Consider the following 23,630-nt stretch of genomic DNA (forward strand, 5'->3'; position numbering starts at 1 on the left):
AGGGGAAAGAAAAATCTTTTTTTGTTTAAAACTTGATCAAAGTATTTAACACCACATTATGTCCGTTAACACTTTTGCCTAAGGAAAATGAAATGGCATCTTGGGAAATCAAAGATGAAAACAGTTTATGTTTATGAAGGACTTACAGCATAGTGGACAGAATAACACATACAAAGATGATACTAGAATAGTAATAGCTACAATTGAAATAGGTAAAAAGTACAGTGGGAAACATATTTGGATGTGAGGATGGAAGAAATAGACGAGTTCCAAGCCAATCAGAAAAAATCTTCCCAGTGCAGCCGGAACCTGAGTAGACAATAAGAATGCATAAGAGTTTGGTGAGTGGATAAGTAGACAGAGAACTGTCTATGCAGAGGGAAGAGAACTTCGACGGCTCACAGATGCTCAAAGACCATACTATCTTTGAATGTTGGGGCGGGGATCCAGAATGGAGGGAGAGAGTTTGAGCCCATTTGAGATCTCCTCTGATATATCTTTTCTTTTAATCTATAACATTTTTAATTATTAGTTCAGTTTTCCCATAGCATCCCTGTGAACACTTTGCTGCAACTCATTATTTTGCTTTATTTTTTTGCCAACTCTCATTAATAAATAAGACAGAGAAAAGTACAGAGTTCACAACTGTACAAGTTTATGGTTTTTCAGTTTGAGCACAACTGTGAAAACATCACCCAGATCAAGAACTACAGTACTACCCATCCAGAAGCCCCTTCATGCCACTGTCCAGGCACCAATAATCCCTCACCCCTGCTAACCCCTCCTGCAAGTAAATAAAACCCTGACTTCCAACATCATCAATAGTTTTACCTGTTTTTGAAATTTATATAAATGAAACACAGTACATATTCTTTCATGCCTACTTTCTTTTAAATTTTTTTTTTCAACGTTTATTTATTTTTGGGACAGAGAGAGACAGAGCATGAACGGGGGAGGGGCAGAGAGAGAGGGAGACACAGAATTGGAAACAGGCTCCAGGCTCTGAGCCATCAGCCCAGAGCCCGACGCGGGGCTCGAACCCACGGACCGCGAGATCATGACCTGGCTGAAGTCGGACGCTTAACCGACTGCGCCACCCAGGCGCCCCTCATGCCTACTTTCTTTCCCTCAAGATTATGTTTGTGAAATTCACCTATATCATATATTGCAATAGTTCATTCATGCACATTGTTGTGTAATGTTCCCTTTTATGAATGCATCATCATAAAAGCTTATTTATCCATTGTAGTGTTGACAGACATCTTTGCACTGTTTCAATTTGGGACTATTATAAATACTGGTGCATTTCTGCACATGCCATTTGTAGAACATGTGTACTCAATTCTGCGGGGCTTATACCCAAAATTGGATTTACTGGATCAATAGGTTGTATAAAGTATGTGTACTGATTTATACTCCAACCAGTAGTACATGAGAGTTTCACTTGCTCCATACTCTTACAACCACTTGAAATTTTGATTATCATCTTTATGCTGAGTATGTAGCAGTTTCTCACTGTGGTTTTAATTCACATATTCTTGGTGACTGAGTTGGGAAGATGCTCATATTTTCATATGACTTTTGGCCATTATCCTAATACCAAATGGCCTAAATTCACTCTTTTGCATACTATTGTTAATGAACTTAACAGGGCTTCCACCCACCATCACTGTCAACTGACAAAGGGAGTGTGGAGGCTAGCAACTGCTGAAGAACATTCGAAGCAATTATTGATAGCAGTATGTCTCTAGGAAATAATTTTCTTCTTTCCTCTTGTCTTCTATTCATCTTGATTCTTCTCTTATTCTAATCTATGTGCCCACCCTATCTTTCTTCTTCCCTTCTGTGTTTCCAGTCCAAAAAGGTCAATAAACAAAAGCCAATAAAAAGTGTGCAAGTACTGTCTAGAGAGTTCAGTAGATCACTAACAAGTTTGTATCTGACACTTAGATTTCTTACTTGAGGGTTGTCCAATTTTTGAGGAGTTTTGTTTGTTTATTTTTTTTTATAAATGAAACAAGTCAGAATGCTTGACTATATATTTGAAAATAAATGGATCATTCACCAAATTGTAATAGGATAAATATAAATATCTCCTTTTTTTATAACTTATGAACAATGTTCAATGAGTATTTTAAAGAAATATCAGAAGGAAAATGGGAAAAAAAAACAGATTCTCTTGTAAAAAGAGAACAATAAAAGAAGAATATACACAAGGGTGCTTTATTTCACTTTCCCTAAAGACCAAATACAAGTCACATTCGGCAAAAATAAAGTAGTCATGACCTTTTCCCTCTTCTGCATGATTAATTACTTAATGTCCTATTAATTGGAAGACGTGGCTGAATTTCAAACACTTTCATTTTCGGTGCATATCATCCTGTACTGTAACCACCGATTAAGCTGTTCATCAAAGGTGAGCCAACAAGGTCATCTGAGCAGTATCTCTTCAGCTATTCATTATCCATCTTCAATGATAATTAACAATGGTAACATTTCCATAAATCAACATCTTTCTGATTATTCTCTGATGATAAACAGTCAAAATGTGTGCATCTCAGCCCACCCCTTTTAATTTTATATTAAAAAAATTCTAAATATACCACAGAGAAAGCTCAAGTGAAATATTACAGAAGTTTCTTTAATTAAAATGTACGAAGAAAATAAGGCTATGTATCTTTCAAAGAAAAACATAAACCTACATACGAAACTAAAGTAGACTGCTGACCACATAGGGGTGAGACATAAGAAGCAAAGGGTTTCAGCCACCTACTACCAATTTCTTCCTCTGGCAAGAAAATTATGGCTCAGGTCAGCTTCAGAGATAACCATTTATTTGCCTACTCAGCCATGGAAGGTGACAATTTAAACAGAAAGCAGCTTTAATTCACCTTACTCTCAATACACGCATTACAGTGTGGACCAATAAAACAACTTTTCAGTGGATATAATTACTATATTCCAAACCATAATGTGGAAATGTAATTTTTAGGTTTGGTTTGGTTTACTTTGTATACTTGCTGTGTGTTGTTGTTTATTCTTGATGTATGTAACTTTTTGGCTTTTTAAATCATATTGGTTAGTAAATGCAGAAATGCTATTGGTAAAATATGCTTCTTTGGTTCACTTGTATTGACATTTTCATCTGCAATATCTAGGTCTAAAACGGTCATATCTAAAATTCACTCACTATAGGAAGGTCTTTCTCAACTTGTAGAAAATTATTTATAAAGTATTTTTAAAATAACATAATAAGGGTACTGAAAACCTGTGTTAAAACTTAAGTTATTAGGGGCGCCTGGGTGGCGCAGTCGGTTAAGCGTCCGACTTCAGCCAGGTCTCGATCTCACAGTCCGTGAGTTCGAGCCCCGTGTCGGGCTCTGGGCTGATGGCTCAGAGCCTGGAGCCTGTTTCCGATTCTGTGTCTCCCTCTCTCTCTGCCCCTCCCCCGTTCATGCTCTGTCTCTCTCTGTCCCAAAAATAAATAAACGTTGAAAAAAAAATTAAAAAAAAAAACAAACTTAAGTTATTAGTAATAGATAATCGACCTATCAATTACATATGATTATATCTTACTACACAGCATATTAATATATTACATTTTTTAACATTAGATTGTATGCTACTATATACACATGATTATATAAAATATATATTTATAAATTGTACTTATTTCTAAATACTGGAAGTAAAATTGTTCATGCTTTTTATAATTGTATTTTATTATTCCTGTTTACATTTTCAATTTTTACAATTTAATAAATTACTGCTAAACATATATACACAGAGCTTGGAATTAGTCCCAAGTTCATATGTAGAATTAAAGGCACATATTCTAGTCTGGTAGTACTAATAAATGATAGTACTATAAAATGATATGTACATATTATACCCTATGCTAATGTGTTTTTCACAAGTAAGAGAAAACACAACTCAAACTGGCTTAACCAGTAAGAAGATGTATTATTTCACGAAACCAGAAATCAAGGGACATATTTTTGTCTCCTGGCTGCCTCTCCCCAGAGCCACTGCCATGCTCAAGAGCAGAGTGACAATGAGATAAGTTTTCTCCCCATCATGGAAAAGAAATCCTTCCTTTCAGTCTGATTGGACTAAACCTATATAATTCGACTGAGTAGTACGAAGTGAGCTGATCTTCATCTTAGATTATTTTTAAAGTATTTTGTTTGTTCTGCTTTTATAGGTCCCCCCCCCTTGATTTTGTTTCCATTTTGCTTCTTTATTAAATTGGGGAAAAAAAAAACACACAAATACTTCTATTTTTCCAATCAGAGATAATAACAAAGATACAGTGAGCATTCTTGAACACAAGATTATAGAAAGTTATTGAAGAAAAGTCAAAGTCAACAATAAGGCTCTGAGATGTGGTGAAGTAGCCTGACCACAGTAGTTTACTATAACAAATGATTGTGTTACACCCAAAGCAAGAAAATGCTACATATTCCAAAGCCATTCGCCCAACATTGGGAACACAGAATGATTCTCACCTTGAGGCATCTCAGGTGGCAGATAATGAGGTTCTTGGGCACTAACATGTACCCATTCGAAATCATCATATAGATCCTGGTGGTAATCACAGGCCCCTGGACCATCATCAAAAGTACAGCCACCTGAAAGAAGAAGCGAAAGATTACCATTAAATTCTACACAGATTTGCTAAAAATTGAGAATGTGCTGGAGAAGGAAAGATTATATTGAAATATGTAAAATGGCACTCTTAATAATAAATGGTACTCCTGTTTTTGACTATCTTCATTAAATTTTCATATAAAATGAATTTCTATCAGTAGTTTCTGTTTGAATAAGAAATAAATTTGAGCCTCAGAAGGAAGGCTGAGGTGCAGATTTTGAAGAATAAAAAATAGTAGAGGGGGCACCTGGGTGGCTCAGTCGGTTAAGCGTCTGACTTTGGCTCAGGTCACGATCTCACGGTTGGTGGGTTCAAGCCCTGCATCGGGCTCTGTGCTGACAGCTTGGAGCCTAGAGCCTGCTTCGGATTCTGTGTCTCCCTCTCTCTCTCTGCCCCTCCCCAGCTCATGCTAACACTCTGTCTCTGTCAAAAATAAATAAACTTAAAAAAAAAATTAAAAAAAAAATAGTAGAGGATACTTGTAAGTAAAGCTTCCCTGAAACATACAAACCACCTAAAATCTAAATAGATTATAACAACTTCAGTGAGAAGGGGAGAAAGGGAATGAGTGAAAATTATCTTCTTTCATAATGCAAGTTCAAAAAAGGTGAAGTTAATACTTAAGACTTACCAAATTCTTTGCTTTAAAAGAACACTTTGAAAGAACATTTGAAATGGCAAATAAAACATACAAAACTTCATGGTGTCTAAAAGTGTTTGGGGTCAGTGATACATTCTTCCATACTTTATCTAGATTACTTTTATAGAACTTAAAAGGGAAAAAAACTAAAACATAAACCTGATCAGATTAGTCCATCATTGTCACCTCTGCCACTTTATTTAATAACTTTTGTGGGTTTTTTTTTTTTTTTTTTTTAATGGAGGTAGCCTTTCCCCTTTACATCAGTCATTTTCCTGGGTTTATTCTCAGGGGTAATTTTTTGGTATAAGTGGAATGATTACTTACTTCTGCTTCTCAACCTACATATACAGGCACACAAAATTCAACATACTTAGTTTATTCAATTCATGAAAATAAGAACTGGCCTGAATGTCTAATCTTGAAAGAAAATGGATTAGAACTAATGAAAATTCAGCAGTGGGTTTAATGAGAAAAACCAATAACCTATCTCCTTTCAAGTAAGTTATTTGTTTAGTTTCCACGGGGATCTTTGTGAAGAAAATCAGTGAATTCTCTGACCAAACAGCAGACTACAGAGTAGTAAACTTCAGGACTATAAATGCTTCTCTGCAAACAAGGAATTCACTTTTTTTCATCAAAAGTTTGTCAGTGTATATATGAATACAAGTACTTGCCAATGACAGAGACAAGCCAGAATCACCGGCAAAGAAGGCAACATCAGAGATGTTCAGATGACATTATGGCCCTAATAACCTTTTTTCAAAAGCAGAACATGTCTGTGGGCATCGTGAATCATTCTTATGACTACATCAATCCTTTAAAATAACCAAACTTCAGCAGCTTGAAAGCTTAATAATGTCTTTTAAATATGCCCAAAAGAGCCTCTTTATCCATGCTTTCATGGAAGATGATGTACTTCTTAATTTAAAATTAATCAATGAAGAAAGGTTGCTAGGAAATGCATCTTCACATAGCAAGGAGAAAGTTTTTCTCAAAATATAATTTGCTATCACAAACTCAAAATGACTTGCCGCTTTGGAACACATGCCTTCAGGGCCCCCACTGCCCTTTATAATAGTGTGAATGCCCTCTGTATGTAAATTTAAACTACCAGTGGAACCTACGTTGCCTCATTTGGAAGACAAATGACCTTAATTGCTGCCCTTCATAGCCATTGTTAATTTTAGACTCCAGGATTCTGATTAGCAATAACCACTACAACTATCTGTACAAAAGAACTGGGTCAACCCCTACTATTTGTTGTTGCATATTACTGCCATATCATTCAAGAGCTTTGGAAATAGTTACTGATCCACTTGACTTGATTGATAAGAAAATTCTTAAAAGATGATTTTTTATTTTACAGCTTACAGTAAATTCTAACCTAAGAGGTACCATATATCTATTTACCGCACATAGGACACATCAATAAATTGTTTGTGAAAGATTTTTAAATCTTTTTGTATTTTGTATTTCAAGGGTAAGTACTAATGTAATATATTGAACTAGATGATAGGAAGTTTAAAAAAGCAAGCAAACAAATAAAAACTGTTTCTAACCTGATGAATGGTATAGTGGCATAGGCAGACATGGAGTGAAGGAAGGGGGATATATATATAATAAATATATATATTGTAGATATATGTATATATCTACACACACACACACACACACACACACACACACACACACACACACACACTGTGTTTGTTGTCTTATGAGGGATGGTAACAGTATGGTCACATAGAACACAAAGAACACAAGGTCACAAAGAACACAAAAACAAATGAATTGGCTACTTATACCAAGGTTGGTTAGGGAAGGCTTCATGGATCTAGGCCTGTAAAGATGAGTAAAGACAATGCTGGGCCAAAATGGAGATGGGACTAAAACTAGAGAAAAAGAAAGAGCAAAGGCATGCAATTCTAAAGAAACATGGGATGTTGGGGGATCTCAACTATTCTCAACAATTTCTTTGTTATGAACATGTAGGGGGACAAGGAAGAAACAAACCGTAAGAGAAACTTACACACAGAGAACAAACAGAGGGTTGCTGGAGGGGTGTTAGATGGGGGGGATGGGCTAAGTTGGGATGAGCACTGGGTGTTATATGTAAGTAAGGAATCACTAAATTCTACTCCTGAACCATTATTACACTATATGTTAACTTTATTTAAAATAAATAAATAAATAAACAAATAAATAAATACTTTTTAAAAATTATGAAACAAATATTAGAAAACTAAATATGAAAGATTTTAGATATAAAATTTTTAGATTTTATTCTGTAGTTGTATTGAAGCCATTAAATGATTTTATTCAGGAGTAAGGCAAAATTCAAGCCATGCTATAAATAACAACAACAATAACAATAGAAATAATAACTCTAGGGGCACCTGGGTGGCTCAGTCGGTTGAGTGACTGACTTCGGTTCAGGTCATGATCTCATGGTTTGTGAGTTCGAGCCCCGCGTCGGGCTCTGTGCTGACAGCTCAGAGCCTGGAGCCTGCTTCAGATTCTGTGTCTCCCTCTCTCTCTGCCCCTCCCCCACTTATGTTCTGTCTCACTCTGTCTCAGAAATAAATAAACATTAAAAAAAATTAAAAAAAAAAAGAAATAATAACTCTAGTAGCCATGCAGAGTTTAAAGAGGAATGGAGGAAAACGGAGGTAGATGTTTGGTTCAGCCTTCCAACAGAAAGGACATAATATATCTTGAGGTAATCCCATTACATAACAATCCTGTTTACCATTTAAGGCTCACTAGAAAGTCTCACAAAGTCTTCTAATACATGGTCTTAAATACACATGTTCCTGAGCTTAAGAGATTTTTATACATAGCATTAATACCTACTTAAATGAGAAGTATCTCGGTAAGTTTCTAATTCATAAAAACATAACTCATGAATTTAAAGTTTCTCTGAAACTAGATGGCAGAACAAAAGGAGGAAATCCTTAAGTGATGTTCAAGAACTTTAGTTAGGCAGAGGGAATGAGAAATGAGTAAGGAAACAGCTTATGTTTCAGTTGTTGTATTTGCCACAAGTAACTACAATGAGTATCCGCAAATCATGTCAGAGAAACAGCAGCCACAAGTTTCTTGACCCTTGGAGTAAAACTACTTCTTTAGTGTCATTTCACAGATTGCCAATTCCTCTATAGCCATCAGTTAGCTAAGGGACAGACAGATCTATCACCGCAATGGTCTGCTTCCACAACAGCAACCCACTGATGGGGCTTTGCAAACTGTTCACCTGGAGAGAAAAATCAAGCTCATTTGAATTTGCCTGAATTTCTTTCCATTCCTAAGCTGCTCACTGAAAGAACTGGTACTGAGAAACATTAATATCCCAACCCCAAAACTCTACTGCCTCAACATCCAGTATTTAGATTCTTGAGTGTTTATTTAAATAGATGGTGGCAAACTCTATGAGAGAGCATGGAAATAGAGACGCTCTCTGTGGAATGCTGAACTCAAATCCTTTCTGACGTCAAACTTTTCCATAAAAGCCACTGTTGGGTTCATTTAAAACAAAGTTAAGGGGTGCCTGGGTGGCTCAGTTGGTTGAGCGTCAGACTTCAGCTCAGGTCATGATCTCATGGTTTGTGGTTTCGAGCCCCACGTCAGGCTCTATGCTGACAGCTCAGAGCCTGGAGTCTGCTTCGGATTCTGGGTCTCCATCTCTCTCTGCTCCTCCCCTGCTCGCTCTCTATCTCTGTCTCTCAAAGATAAATAAAAATGTTAAAAAATATTTTTAAAAAAAGAACAAAGTTAAATAGGTGAAAAATAAAAAGTCAGTAGAGCCCTGGACAGCTCTGAACATTTTGTGAAAGACATTGTTTTATTATTTTTAATTTTATTTAAATCCAAGTTAGTTAACATATAGTGTAATAATGGTTTCAGGAGTAAAATTTAGTGATTTATCACTTACATATAACATCCAGTGCTCATCCCAACAAGTGCCCTCCTTAATACCCATTACTCATTTAGCCCATCCCCCCACCCACCTCCCTTCCAGCAACTCTCAGTTTGTTCTCTGTATTTAAGGGCATTATTTTAAAAGATATTGCACTAGGATCTCCCACATTCTGTCCTCCAGGGCACCCATGCAGTCATAATTTTCTCACTGAGTATAACAGCAAGAAACATAGAGGATTTTCTTTCATTGCTCTTTACTATATATATAAAGAACAAGCTTCATTTAGTTAAAGACACAGAATATTGTGCTTATTTTCTTAAATAATTTGGAATATACAAGGTTGTTTTGTTTTGTTTACAGAGAGAGCATGAGCAGGGGTAGGGGCAGAGCGAGAGAGGGAGAGGGGGAGAGGGGGAGAGGGGGAGAGGGGGAGAGGGAGAGGGAGAGAGAGAGAGAGAGAGAGAGAGAGAGAGAGAGAGAGAGAGAGAGAAGCTTAAGCAGGCTCCAAGCTGAGCCCCATACAGGGCTCGATCTCATGATGAGATCATGACCTGAGCTGAAAACAAGAGTTGGATGCTTAACCAACTGAGCCACCCAGGCCCTCCAGAATATATAAGATTTTTAAAAGAGGAAAGTCCTGGACAAAATACGTTGCCAAATACAACATCCTTAGTACAGTTGTTTTATGATCTTCAAAAATGGACAAACTAATCTTTTCCAATTGTGAATTAAGCTGTGTTCACAAATTTGCCCATGTAAGCGATCATCAACTTTGGAATGATCTTTCTTCTGTTAAGAACACAAATAAGGATTAATTCATGTTACCTGAGGACACATAAAATACTGAATTAAACTCTGAATAGATCATCTCTATCTATGCTAATCACAAACCATAATACAAGTTAACTAGTATAATCCCCAGAACTCATTACAAAGAAGCCAACACATTTTTACACAAAAAAATTCAAAAGCATAAAAAAGGAACTTATTACTAAATATCTTAAATGTAATGCCATTTATAATCTGAGTCAATAAGCCTATTCCCAGAAAAACAGATTATTAGAAAAAGGGCAAAAAATGATGCTTTTATATAAAGTCCATATTTCCTCTGAAATCTACTGGGATATCTTAATAGGTCTTTTTTTCCTTTCTCTCAACTTTACACTTCTGGGAATTACAAAGGATTGACAATGCCATGATCAATGTTCAGATATCTTACATCTACAAAATAAGCAATGTTTCTTCTCAATTTAAGTACTGAAATTCAAATAAGAAAAAAAATCCAAATAGATGCAAAGTACGAATGTCTCTGAGGACATAAGTATGAGTCATGGGTCATAATACATTGCTCTGGTTCAATACTTAAAATGATCTACTGAAGAAAAATTAGAAAATTTATGAATTAGAATTCCTTAAAAGACCATCACTTCAGAAAAAAAAAAAATCTTTTGTCCTGCTGGTAACTAATTAGTATGTGAAAATATTTGAGCCTAGCTCCTTTATAAAAGAAAAGAACATGAAACACATTTGTGGAAATCCAAACCCATCATTTATTGATAGATACAAATGACTCTTAATGATGAGAGAAGAGCTCATTTCAAACACACCCATAAATTATCTGATTGTTCATCCCTAAAGTTCCATTTCCAGCCAAGAATATATGTTTAATATATATAATCCAACATTATTTAGCTTGTAAGACTTCTATTCAAATTGTCTATGATTCAAAGCAATGCTATACTCCATCTGACGGAGTAATCTTCCTTTAATAAGAGTGACTTAACCAGAATAGAATAATAACCCAAACTCACTCCCCTCCATCCTTCCAGAGGCAATATTAAAATCTCTAAACTTCAACTGGTAAAACTTCAGTAATTTCAAGGAACTGGCAAATACCACCACTCACGTGGTAGGAGAGATGGTTTCTAGACACGGCAAGAAATAAAGGCTAAGCACATGCACAGCTTTGCTATTTTACTTCTTTGAGCTTCAGTTTCTACCCTAATAAAATCAGGACAATAAGAGCCACAGTACAGTTGTAGGAAAATTAATGGCAATGCATAAAAAGCCCCTAGCATGTAGCAAGTTTTCTTCACAGAGCCCTTATTTTCTCATGTCCCATTCTTGACACTTTATTATCTATATATGCCATACAGACGCACACTTATGCACATATCTAAGTGCTAAACCTAAATGAGAAAGGAACTTATAGTTTCCGTGTAATTTACCCAAAAAGTCTAAAGCGTTCCCATAAAAGCAGTATTACCATATTACCATCATCAGATATGCTTACAGTTAGGAAGTACCTTCCTTTAGATCAGAGGTCAGTAAATTCTATCTGTAAAAACAAGTGAATAAATATCTTAGGTTTTGCAGGCTGTACCATTTCTGTCCCAACTATGTAACTCTGTCATTGGAGCAAGAAAGCAGCCACGGACAATACCTAACAAATGCATATGGCTGTATTCAAATTAAATTTTATTTACAAAAATGGCTATAGCAGACTGGATTTGGGCTGTGGGCCACAGTCACCAATCCCTGGTTTTAGATCACTCCATCCTAAGCACTCTTGAAAATTATAGGTAGTATATAGTCTGATTCAAAGCTTACACCCAAGGATCTTTGACTTCTGCACCACCTCCATATGGCTCAATTTTTTCCCCATATATCAAGATGAGGTCCACAGCCAGGAAACTAAACTGAATGGAGATTGAATAACAGAACTACATCTGAAATCAAATTAGATTATCTGTTGGGACAGAGATTCCTTTCAGAAAGTTAGAATATGGAAAAGCTGGGGAGCCTGGGTGGCATAGTCGGTTAAGCATCCAACTTTGGTTCAGGTCATGATCTCACGGTTTGTGAGTTCAAGCCCTGAATCAGGCTCTGGGTTTATGGCTCTGTGCTGATGGCTCAGACTCTGGAGCCTGCTTCAGATTCTGTGTCTCCCTTTCTCTCTTTGCCCCTCCCCTGCTCGCTCGCTCGCTCTCTCTCTCTCTCAAAAATAAATAATTATTAAAAAAAAAAAGAATATGAAAAGGCTAAAGACACTTTCAAGGTCCTCTAAGTCTTGTTTCCAAACTTTTAAGACACAAAGGGAAATATATTTTACATTGTGACTCAGTATATACATGCACACATCATGCGAATATTTACATACAGAGTATGTGTAAAAAAAAAAACACATTTTTTCAAACATTTATTATCTTTTTCTATGGATCTCTAATCCAGTACTCTTTCTAGAAGTGAAATAAAATGAAGAGTAGTTGCATGAATCAGGGAAGTAGCTTTGGGAAAAAAAAGGCTAACAGTCCTTTGTCTCAAATACATGTGAGTACATGTCCACTGTGGGAGGAGACTCAGAAGACAGTTGCAAGCAATCCACGTTTTCTATACCTAATTTCCAAGTCTCAAAGATAAGCCTCTGTGACATAGGCAGTCCTGACAATATGGATGTGACTTTATCAAACCTCATTATGGAGCTAATGGATGATTACATGCCAAACGGCCATAGATATAATTTCACACATGAAAAGAGGTTTATTTAAATACAAACGGAATATATTAATGAAAGGCACTGCATAGTAGAAAAAAATAAAATTGCCCAGCCACAGAGCAAGAAACTATCAGAGCTAAGATCTGAACCTGGGCACTGTGGGTTCTTTACTCTTAACCCCTACACTAAATGGCTCCTCAAAATCAGGTGAGATTAGATATTTTCAGAATTATCCAATACAGCTCCCTCCCAATGGTCAAATCTTCATGACATTACTCAACAGAGAGCACATATCTATCCTACCCATATGATGGCGTGGTAGTACTCCGTTGTTAGAGAATAAACTATAGTAAACTTTGAACCACATCACACATCAAAGTCTCTCAGGTTTGAGGTCACAGATAGGAAAGGGTCGCTATTGCACCGACCTGCGAAAGCCTAGCTGATTAACTGGCAACTTTGGCAAAGAACGTATTCAAATAGTGTGATTTAAGGCTGAGAATTTATATGTTCGTAACACTCCTATCATCCTTGCTTGCTTGACAACCTTTACTTTTCACCTTATCTCCCCCAAAGCATGTAAAAACAAGTAGCATTTCTATCTTTGAAAACATGCAAATAAATTAAAAGCAATTTGTTCTGGCAATTTTTACAGTAGCCTTCACATTAATCTTAGTTTAGAAAACACGGTGTTTTTCCCCAGATCATTAATGTATTTACCCAAGTTTCTTTTCCTATTTTTTATCCTTTTATCTATTCCAGTAAAGCCTCATCTTTTTTGCTTAGTGTTAGATACACAATCTAGACAAACCCACTGAACAAAGTAATGGAGAGTAAATGTACTGAAAAATAAAATTCCCAACTGCAGCCATATTTACATTTCGGTAAAATTGGAAAACCACCCAAGCTCACATTTAAACATTTCTTTGCTTTGTTTTGTTTCTCATAAAGGGATTCCTGGTGGGCTCCACCTCACCCATATCAGACACATCCTGGTTTACTTCAGCCATTGCTCCAGACTCAGCTCAAGCATGATGGGTAATAGATCATTTTTCATTTATGAAGGGAGTTCTGTGAAATGCAGAAGCCATGTAAAACAGAATTCTGTAACCCAGCCTCCCCAAGGAAGGGTAAAGATCGGCTCTGAGGCTTTGAATTTAAAGATTTACATCAGATTGGCAAAAGAATCTTAAATATACTCAAGCACATTTTTTAAGAAGGTCAATAATTCAGTTTCATAAGACTTTCAAATATACTTCAAGGAAATGATAACCAACTAATTCAGGTAAGTAATTAAAATGCATCTCAAAAGTAAAAAACATTATGTTGCTCATTAATATGAAGCTCCTTTCCTATCAAAATCTTTCTAGATTTGGTGTAATGTATGTATAAGGCATACAGGCCAGTGTTCAGGTTTTTCAATTTTAAAACACATTCTTAAGAGCAACAAGTTATGGTTCTTCCCACCACTATCTTTATTTAGAAAAAGGAATTTGGATATCAGCATTTCAATCAGTCCATAAACTACTGATACTGGAATGTATTAACCGATTTCTCTCATTCAAAGCATCATTTCCACAGTCAGTTTGGCCTCTCACCAGGACCACAGCAAACAAGCCACTCAAACAACAAACCACAAGTAAATCACTCCATGAATACTGAGTGGTGTCAGAAACCATGTTGTCAGGACTCTCTGCCCCTTCCCTCATGAAGTAAGCATTCTCTGGGCTTCGACCAGAATTGTGATAAGAATGCTACCATAGTCTTTCCCAGCACCAACTTCTGACCAAATCAGCGGCTGCAGCCTGAATCACAATAATTTCCTCTTCTCAAATTTCCTTTCTCAAGAGAGTGCACATGGTTACCATTTAGTGGAACCACCACATACAATAACGATTTCTCAGGCAACAGAAAACACTGCTACTCACAGACACTTAAGTGATACGTAAGACACTGGTCATTCTGACCTAATGGCGAGAGTCTTCATTGCGAGAATGTTGTGTGAGGTTTTACACAGGGCCTCACCAAGATTGAGGCCTGCCTGTATCTTTGTTTGCTCATCTCTATACCAACAAAAAGACAACTTGTTTTCGCTCTCCCATCTCCACTTCCACCTACTGCACAGGAATGTTGTGCCAATTAATCTTAAAAATCTCTCCACGAGATCCTACGACATTAAAGCTAAGAGCTGTACACACTAAGGTAGCATTAAGCTAGAGTTTTAGTTGGGAAAACATCTAGGTGAGATCCTTATTTTTGTTTTACACTTACATGAAATTTTTCAGGTAATTTGACCAATAATTTGGAGGATGAAAAAAGGGAAGGTGAGAATACAATAGTATCACATCATCCGTGGGCTTTTGGGAAAAAAGAAAGTAGCTCTGTGGTAATAAATTCGGTTGTATGTCAGAAATTCATGCTACCACTGACTCTACTCCCCAGGAGAACTCCTAAAATGTAAACTACCACAATCCAACTACTCTTACATAATAAAAATATTTTACAGATGTTGACTCTGCCTATATTAGAATTTCAGATGAAATTCAAAAATATTAAAAAGTTCTTCAGTGCAAAAAAAAAGAGGTCTGGGCCTGGAAGAATAATTTAATAGACATAAGAAGTTAACTTTCTTTCGCTGCAAACCCAACGCAGATCAGGGGCTCCTGGTGCCTGTGAATAGTAAGTATGACATCTACAGACGGGAAATAGCCTGGTCTCATCAAATTTAGATTGGCGGAAGCATTATATCCATTTATTTAACATTCTCACTTTAATTGTCCCTCTAGTTCTTGCTCTAAAACATAATGACTGACTTTAAATCTATCTAACTGCACAGCTTACTGATAAAGGCAAACACATTTCTTCAGCATGAAACATAAAAACCTGGAAATTTCTAATTTCAAATATGAGGGGGTGAGAAGCTGGCAAATAAGATTTGAATAATAGATTAAAGGCAGTAGCAGTGTGATGAGCATTTAAAGTCTAGAATCTGCTGTTCAGTAGGACAGCTTTCCTGCCTCACTTCTCAGTTCAAGTCATAGCTTTTATTTTGGAATTTTCAAATCTCTAAAAATAGATCCAATAAAAGGCATTATTACATCATGGACATCCTAGCAAATAATGAGTACAAACAAATTGCCCTTAATTAATGTTTCAGTAAACTTAAGATAAGCCTGTCATGCTCACTATCCAAGTAAAGACGAATTACAACAAAAGTGTGCATTTTTTTGTCCACATCATTTGCAAAATGTCAAAGGATTGATAATATGTAGTATTGACAGTACATGGGATAACAAAGGAGGACAAAAGGCACTTTAAGGGGACAATTTGGTTTTATTTATCAAAGTTTTTAATCACTTGCCCTTTAATTCAGCAATTAAATTTACCCTACATAACTGTTCACATATGCACAGTCTGGAGTCCTACACATACAACCCAGGACTACCAACACCCCCCAAAATGAAAAACAAATTACCTATGGGCTTTTCAATGACACCCAAAGACAACAAGACTATCTCCAAGCCCACAGGGCCCTTACAGCAATCGCGCACGCAGATAAAATCACAAACTTTGGACTAATGAACGCTAATAAGGTATTATCGTAATTAATTCACATGAGGAACCTAAATGCTGAACATTATCAACTGGTGAAGATAAAAGCCCACTTTAACAAGCAATATAGAATTTAGCAATTATTTGGCAAATGTTTAGACAATAAAAATAACCAAAAGACATTAGAGATGTAAGGAAATGTTGAATCAACAGCACAAACGGTAAGAAGAAAGTGTCATAGGAGATTCAAGGATATAAAAGTATCCTTTCCTAGCTACTAGCTCTTTGAACTAGCTATTTAAGTAGATTGGGAAAACAAACACAGGGAAACCACTTATGAGAAGTAACATTTTATGATAAACCATTCAAGATAAGAGTGATTATAGCAATAGCATTGTAAGTCGGCCAAAAATAAAATTATCTAGAAGAATGGCTTTGAGTATAACTTCCTAGTATTTTCCTGACATTTAATAACATAACTTAGCTCCTTTTCACTTACCACTTCAGCAACTTCAGACCCCATCTGAAAGTACAACCACAATGCAAAATAGACTAAGGCATAATAGAGAGCTAAACATGTCAAAAGCATTTCTGATACTTCATCTGCGAAGGACAGGTTTCTAACTGTATCAGAGAATGCATTTATGTACATGTTTCCACGTGAAATGCTTGGACCATGATTGGGAGTATCTGGCTACTACTCCTAACTCTATTTAATTCAAACATTTTCTAATAATCTATTAAATCTAATAAAATAAGTAGAGTAATCTGATAAAATAAAATCTATTCCTGGAAACAGCATTTTCACTTTGTGGAATATAATGCCATCAACTAGAGATATCACATGATAAACTTATTTGAGGAAATAGAAAAGGATCCTCCAACTTCAAGCACCTTCCTAAGTCCTCTTATCGCTCAATTTCAATTTTACTTTTAGTCTACAGTTGAGATGTTAACCTAACTTTCACTTAGATCAATACAACGCACAAAGGAAATAGGGCTGGAGGAACTAGGGCATGAAAATCATGGTATAAAGCAAGCAATCAGCTGATATTCCTAGTAGTTGCATTTGACTAAGACTCTTTCAGGAGATACTCTATAGAATAGGTAACAACAGGAGAAAGGGCTGTTGGGTTAGATAACTTAGGTGATAGAGACCTGAAGCAATGAAAGCATCCCTTGGGGGAAAGAACAGAAGGAGAGAGGGGGCTGTGCTGAAGACCAGGAGACTGAACAGTCCAGAGGTTGGAAGGGGGGAGGGGGGGGAATGAGGCCCAGATGGACGAAATAGTGGATAGTGGAGTTTGTGACCTCCTCAATCTAAATGGCAAAGTCCTAATTCGAGCATAATTGGCAGACCACTCATAATACCATGAATTATGTAAAGTTAAGAATTTCTAGAACTGCCTGTATATACACAGCAGGTTTTCAGATCAGCAGTAGGCATTCAGATTCTTGCTCAACAGGTTTTAACTTACAGCCTGTTGAGGACTACCACATCTAAAGGGATTTGTGTGAAGTTAGGAACCCTCTTCCTGCTGTGATCAGGTCAACAAGTAAATATCCCTCCCCAAAATGAGAATCATTCATCCATTTATGGGATGCCACAGTCCACCTCCACCCTTCCCCTTAATAATCCATGAAAACGAATTGCTGTGTTTCATATTAGGATTTGTTTTTCATGTATTGAGGTATCTTGTAAAACAGACTTTTTGCTGTGGAAATATTAGCAATAACATGGTCGTGTTTTCAAGAAAAATTATTTCTACCAAAACATCGAGAAGCATTAAAAGTTAGTGACTGGTCACATGGCTTTGCACCAAGCTGCAGCAATGTCTACAAAATAGTCTTGAACTGGGCTATCTGTGACTTCTTTAAGACCACAAAAGCTCAGTGAGTGAAAGGCTATCAAATCTGACTCAGTGGCATTAATTACACCTCCAAGGGTGAAGCGAGAATTGTATGAGTTGAAGAATAAAATTTTATAGTACTATAAAACACTAGTCTAGAAGTCGCAAGGGAAGGGAACTGCAGGGTAAGTAATTGAAGGCAGGAGAGTTGACTTCCTGCCCAATCACTAACTTGGCTGAGCCCATAGTGGTAAAACTTTCTTCCCAGCCTTAAATTTATAATCACAGTAACAACTACAGCCTCCAAAGAAAAGCAAATGAACACACTCCTCTTCTTAAACATTTAAGATACAAAGTAAATCTCTCCAAATCCTGGGGTGCCAAGCATACCATACCTTTTCCAAATCTCAACTTTACCATAGAGAAACATTAGATCTAAACCAGTCAACATTATTGAATACACTCTACACCAGAACATACAAATATGTGTTTTCAGAGCAAGGAAAAGATTTTTAAATTTTCCACCCCTAAAGTGAAAGCAGTTTTATTTCAATCCTACAATCAAATCTATTCTTTACATCTGAAGCTTCAACTAGATATAAGTAACAGCATTTTACAATATGTGTCATTTGGTATGCAGTTCTGTTACAATCTTTAGATGCATTAGAATTCACAAACAAAACTCAGAAAGGCTTTATGAATCTCAAAGGGGATTAATGAAAATATTTAGTCAGAATACAAACAAAGTGCAACGCCAACAGTTATTATTAACATGCAAAAAATATTTAACAGAGTTCACAGCATATCATACTACATAAACATTAGTATTTTTTAATTAAAAAATCACATATATTCTTACCAAACAAAGATAACCACTGCTAACATTTTGGTGTGCTTTTCTTACTACGCTTCCCAACTGTTGTATTTTCTAAATGCTTATTGATAATATTTAGGAAAGCCATTCACTTTTTTTTTTATGTTTGTTTATTTTTGAGAGAGAGAGAGAGAGGGAGGGAGGGAGAGAGAAAGAGAGAGAGAGAGAGCGCGCGCACGCACGCATGAGTCGGGGAGGGGCAGGGAGAGGGAGACACAAAATCGGAAATAGGCTCCAGGCTCTGAGCTGTCAGCACAGAGCCCGATGTGGGGCTCGAACTCACCGACCGCGAGATCATGACCTGAGCCAAAGTCGGATGCTCAACCGACTGAGCCACCCAGGCACCCCAAGGCATTCACTTTTTTAAAATTTACAGTACCCAACCATTCTGCTAATGCTCTAATAATGTTACAGTTGATGTTCCTGGGACTTCTAAGTATAAAGTAATGTCTAAATAATGCTAAGTTTGTCCTCCTCTGCGTGTATAATTATTTAAATCCCTAGGAATTCCTTAAACAATATTAGCGGTGGTGACTGCGAACAGATGCTAATTTATTAATGCTCTTCCTATTAGCTGGAGTGTTCCTCATTGGTTAGGTTCATAAGTCTTTCCACTCCTCTTCAACGCTACTTGAAAAGGGATATTCTTGAGGCACAAGGCAGGAAAGTAGTGATAAAAGGGGTAACAGGGTCAGAGGAGGAAGAGAAATTGCTGTCACGTCAGCACAGGGCAACTGCAGCAGCAGGAAGCTACAGCAACCATAACGGCTGATGATCCTCAAGCGGCCACGAGGTGCCAGGCATGCTTCAAGAACTTTATGTGAAGTAATTCATGTAACCCTCACAACCACAGCAACCCAAAACGGTGGTACTAGTATTATGTTCATTTTACAGATGAAGAAACTGAGGTAAGCTTAGTGTACCTGAGGTTAAGTGATTACTTCAAGTCACACTGCTAGTAAGGCACCGATCCAGGATCCAAATCCAAGCAAAGTTGGTATTTCTGGAACTTCCTTCCAATGGATGGAAATAAGCACTTCAAAGGGACAAGTAGCATCAAACTTGAGGAGAAAGCCGACAAGCACGCCACCAGGTATTACCAAATAAAAATACAGACTAAACAAGCAGCCGCAAACTGTAGGCCAGATACCACGGTGCCCTACAAACACTGGACTGAAACAACACATTTTTGCAAACGATGGCAAATCACAAGAGTTCCCTTAGGAAAAGCAGATGTCATGCTCCAAACGCTCCCATGTAGTCAAGTAATGGCTTCCTCTTGGTTCAAGAATCTCACAAACTTCTCAAGCCAGTGAATTTTAAGGAACCGATTGGCATTAGCCGTCTTTCACTCCCTTGTCCCCGTTCCTTCTCTGGGAGAAGGGAAGGAGGCATAGTCTCATTTTAGCAGCTGTGACTCAGCTGTCTACTCCACATGCCCACACCAGGAATTTGGACATCCTTTCAGAGATGCCATTTACATAAAATTGTTGGGAGAGCAAGGATCCATGCCTCTCTCTGTTAGCATCTATTTCATGTAATAAATATTTTTAACGCAGTTAATTTCAACATGTACAACCCCTACATTTCTTCAGTAGTAGACTGCATTTAATTTACTAGAACCAGTTATTTGAAGATGGTGACTATATTTAAGCCCGCCTACATATCCCTAAAGCAGGACAAGGCAAGGACATTCTAACCTGACTCCAGATAGAGTTCAAAGCAATCCCATAAAGAAAGAGAAACACAATATCAAGGGTATCTGCCAAGCGTCTATCTGCATGGAGTGCTGCTCACTGAGTATAAAAAGAACATTCATTTGTACCTCAAGGAAGTCTACCTTAGTATTGTTTCTTTTGTTTGTTTGTTTGCTTGGTTTTAGGAAAATGCAGGGCTCCATTTGTTCTAAATGCTCATTTATTTAAAAATGAAGAAATCTGAAAGCGTGAAGGGTTGCAAAAGATCCTGAAGGCATTGAGTACAATTCTCCACCCAGTATAGGAATGTCCTCTAGGGTCTCAGGACAGATGGTCTCTTTGCATCTGTTTGGATATTTTCACACCCTTTATCTTAAGGCAGGATCTCTGTGGTATCAATGGTATTCAACCATGATGGCTTTGAAATCACTTGACCAAAGGGATTGCAATGGCAGGACACTTCTGAAAAATTTAATGTTTTCAAAGGCTACACTCTTCTGAGTGCAATGCAACCATTAGACTTGAGAATTGGAAAGGACTTTAAGGATCCTTTAAGCAAATGTAGCTTTTTGTTTAATCTAGACCATAGTGTAGGTTCAGTTAAGTAGGAAGGAGGTCTATAGGTGCACATATGTGATGCCTAACCTATAACAATCCCTGTAAAAGGATTATCCTTCCATTCTGAGCCAGCTTCTCAAAACAAAGCTTCATTTCCCTTGACATTTTCTTATTCAAACTGATACCCACTTGTAGCTTTTCTCTTTCCATCTTATTTAATTCACCTTAAAAACCCTGATCCAAAAGCAAAAACAACAACAACAACAACAACAACAACAACACCACAAAAGGACTATTAAAGTTAACAGGTCACTAAAGGATGCAGAAACTATAGTACTGGGGTTCTGGTGTCCCTTGGTCACAACTTAGATTAGCCTTTAAGAGGGACAGCATAGAGAAACATTCCATGTGATATTCCCCAAACTCTAAAGCACAAGCCTATTCATACTAAATATATTTGTAATATTAAGCAAAACAAATGCTCACAGGAAAAGGCCACATTTTCTCCAACCTTTACTTATTAAGTATCAGAACGACGAGGGACATCAAGATTTTACCCGAATCAGCTCCTTTTCTCCAGGTAAAACAAGTATCTTAGCTTCCATTTACACTAGGGACTCACTAAGGTTAACGGACTTTCCCAGACTCAGCATATGATGAAAGAGAGCCTCTATCCCAGGGCCCTCCCTCCTGGAGTGTTTTTGGTTCCTGATTTGCACACCACCCTACAATGCTTATTTATTATTCAGCTTGCCTCCATCAGCCAATTTAGTTGCTGTTGTTTTGTTTTGTTTTGTTTTGTTTTGTGTGTGTGTGTGTGTGTGTGTGTGTGTGTGTACAAATGAAATTTCCTGAGAGTGGAAGATTTTTTAAAGATAGCAGATTCGGTATGTTATTAACCCAGTTTTTTTCTATTTTATTTATTTACTTTTGGGACAGAGAGAGCACAAGCATGCCAGTGAACCAGCGGGGGAGGGGCAGAGAGAGAGGGAGAGACAGAATCAGAAGCAGGCTCCAGGCTCCGAGCTGTCATCAGCTGTCCCCGCTGATGTGGGGCTTGAACTCACAGCAGTGAGATCGTGACCTGAGCTGAAGTTGGACATTCAACAGACTGAGCTACCCAAGGTGCCCTATTCACCTAATTTTTAAAAAAATGAATCAAGCACACGAGAGATTGGATTGCTTTGCCACTACTTATTTTCAAAACCTCATCTTCTGAGGGAAATTAGTTCCTTTATTGCTCTGCCCAGTTGATCTAATGCAACAGAGCCACTTCTAAGCTTTTCAAAATGCAGTTTAGAATATTAGAAACCAAACACTTCAAGAAAAGATCATATTTTTTTTTTAATTTTTTTTTTCAACGTTTATTTATTTTTGGGACAGAGAGAGACAGAGCATGAATGGGGGAGGGGCAGAGAGAGAGGGAGACACAGAATCGGAAACAGGCTCCAGGCTCTGAGCCATCAGCCCAGAGCCCGACGCGGGGCTCGAACTCCAGGACCGCGAGATCGTGACCTGGCTGAAGTCGGACGCCCAACCGACTGCGCCACCCAGGCGCCCCAAGATCATATTTTTTTTAAAAGAAGGAAACCTAAGTATTTTTTGTAAATCCCATATGATATGTCAGACAACGTAGGGGGTACTTTGATCTACTATTTACAGTCACTTCATTTCATTTTATATTATTGAACTTAATATTTACAAATGTTAATGCCTATCCTTTTTCATTTAACATGAATATTTAATTTCATTTAATATTTACAAATACTGTAAGTGAACCTGTTCTCATTTTACAGTTCAGAAAACCCAAGAGGCAAAGGATTCATCGATTTTGCTCAGGACACACGTCTGTTAATTGGAAAACTGAAACCTGTATCTGTCTGATAACAGAGCTTGTGCACTTTTCAATCCCCCTGAAAAACAAAAGCAGCCGGGCTCCCGATGCCATACGGCGGAATGAGGACATGGCAGGGGCTCTTCGAAAGCACACAGTCTAGATGAGGTAAATGGCACTAACCTAATCTCACTGTTTCTCTGATAAAATGTTTCCTTTCGGCGCACTTGCTCACATGATTCAAGAGTCAGCACGACGTGGCAGAGCTATTCTCAGCATGTCACTTGCCAAACCTCCATCCCAGCAATCCCAGGATTCTCTAATGCCAAGGCTTCCGTGTGTGTGTGTGTTGGGGGGGGGGGGGGGGGCGGCTTTCCTTTAAGAAATATTGTATTTAATCTTTTTTTTTCTTAAAGGTTTATTTAATCTGGGGAGAGACAGACAGACTGTGAGCAGGGGAAGGGCAGAGAGAGAAAGGCAGACATAGAATCTGAAGCAGGCTGCAGGCTCTGAGCTGTCGGCACAGAGCCCGACGCGGGGCTCAAACTCACGAACC

At 37.5% G+C, this 23,630-nt stretch overlaps 1 protein-coding gene across 12 annotated transcripts in view; it reads right to left on the reverse strand.

Moving 5' to 3' along the window:
- PTPRK (protein tyrosine phosphatase receptor type K) overlaps positions 1 to 23,630 on the reverse strand; it is a 557,136-nt gene that overhangs the window by 417,079 nt on the left and 116,427 nt on the right. For all 12 annotated transcript variants that reach the window (XM_045499524.1, XM_045499525.1, XM_045499522.1 and 9 more), the window contains exon 2: positions 4,509 to 4,631. In XM_045499524.1, the coding sequence (XP_045355480.1) occupies positions 4,509 to 4,631 (123 nt within the window). The remainder of the gene's footprint in view (positions 1 to 4,508; positions 4,632 to 23,630) is intronic.

This window comes from Leopardus geoffroyi, chromosome B2 (genome assembly GCF_018350155.1).
Source record: "Leopardus geoffroyi isolate Oge1 chromosome B2, O.geoffroyi_Oge1_pat1.0, whole genome shotgun sequence".
Lineage (NCBI taxonomy): Eukaryota > Metazoa > Chordata > Mammalia > Carnivora > Felidae > Leopardus > Leopardus geoffroyi.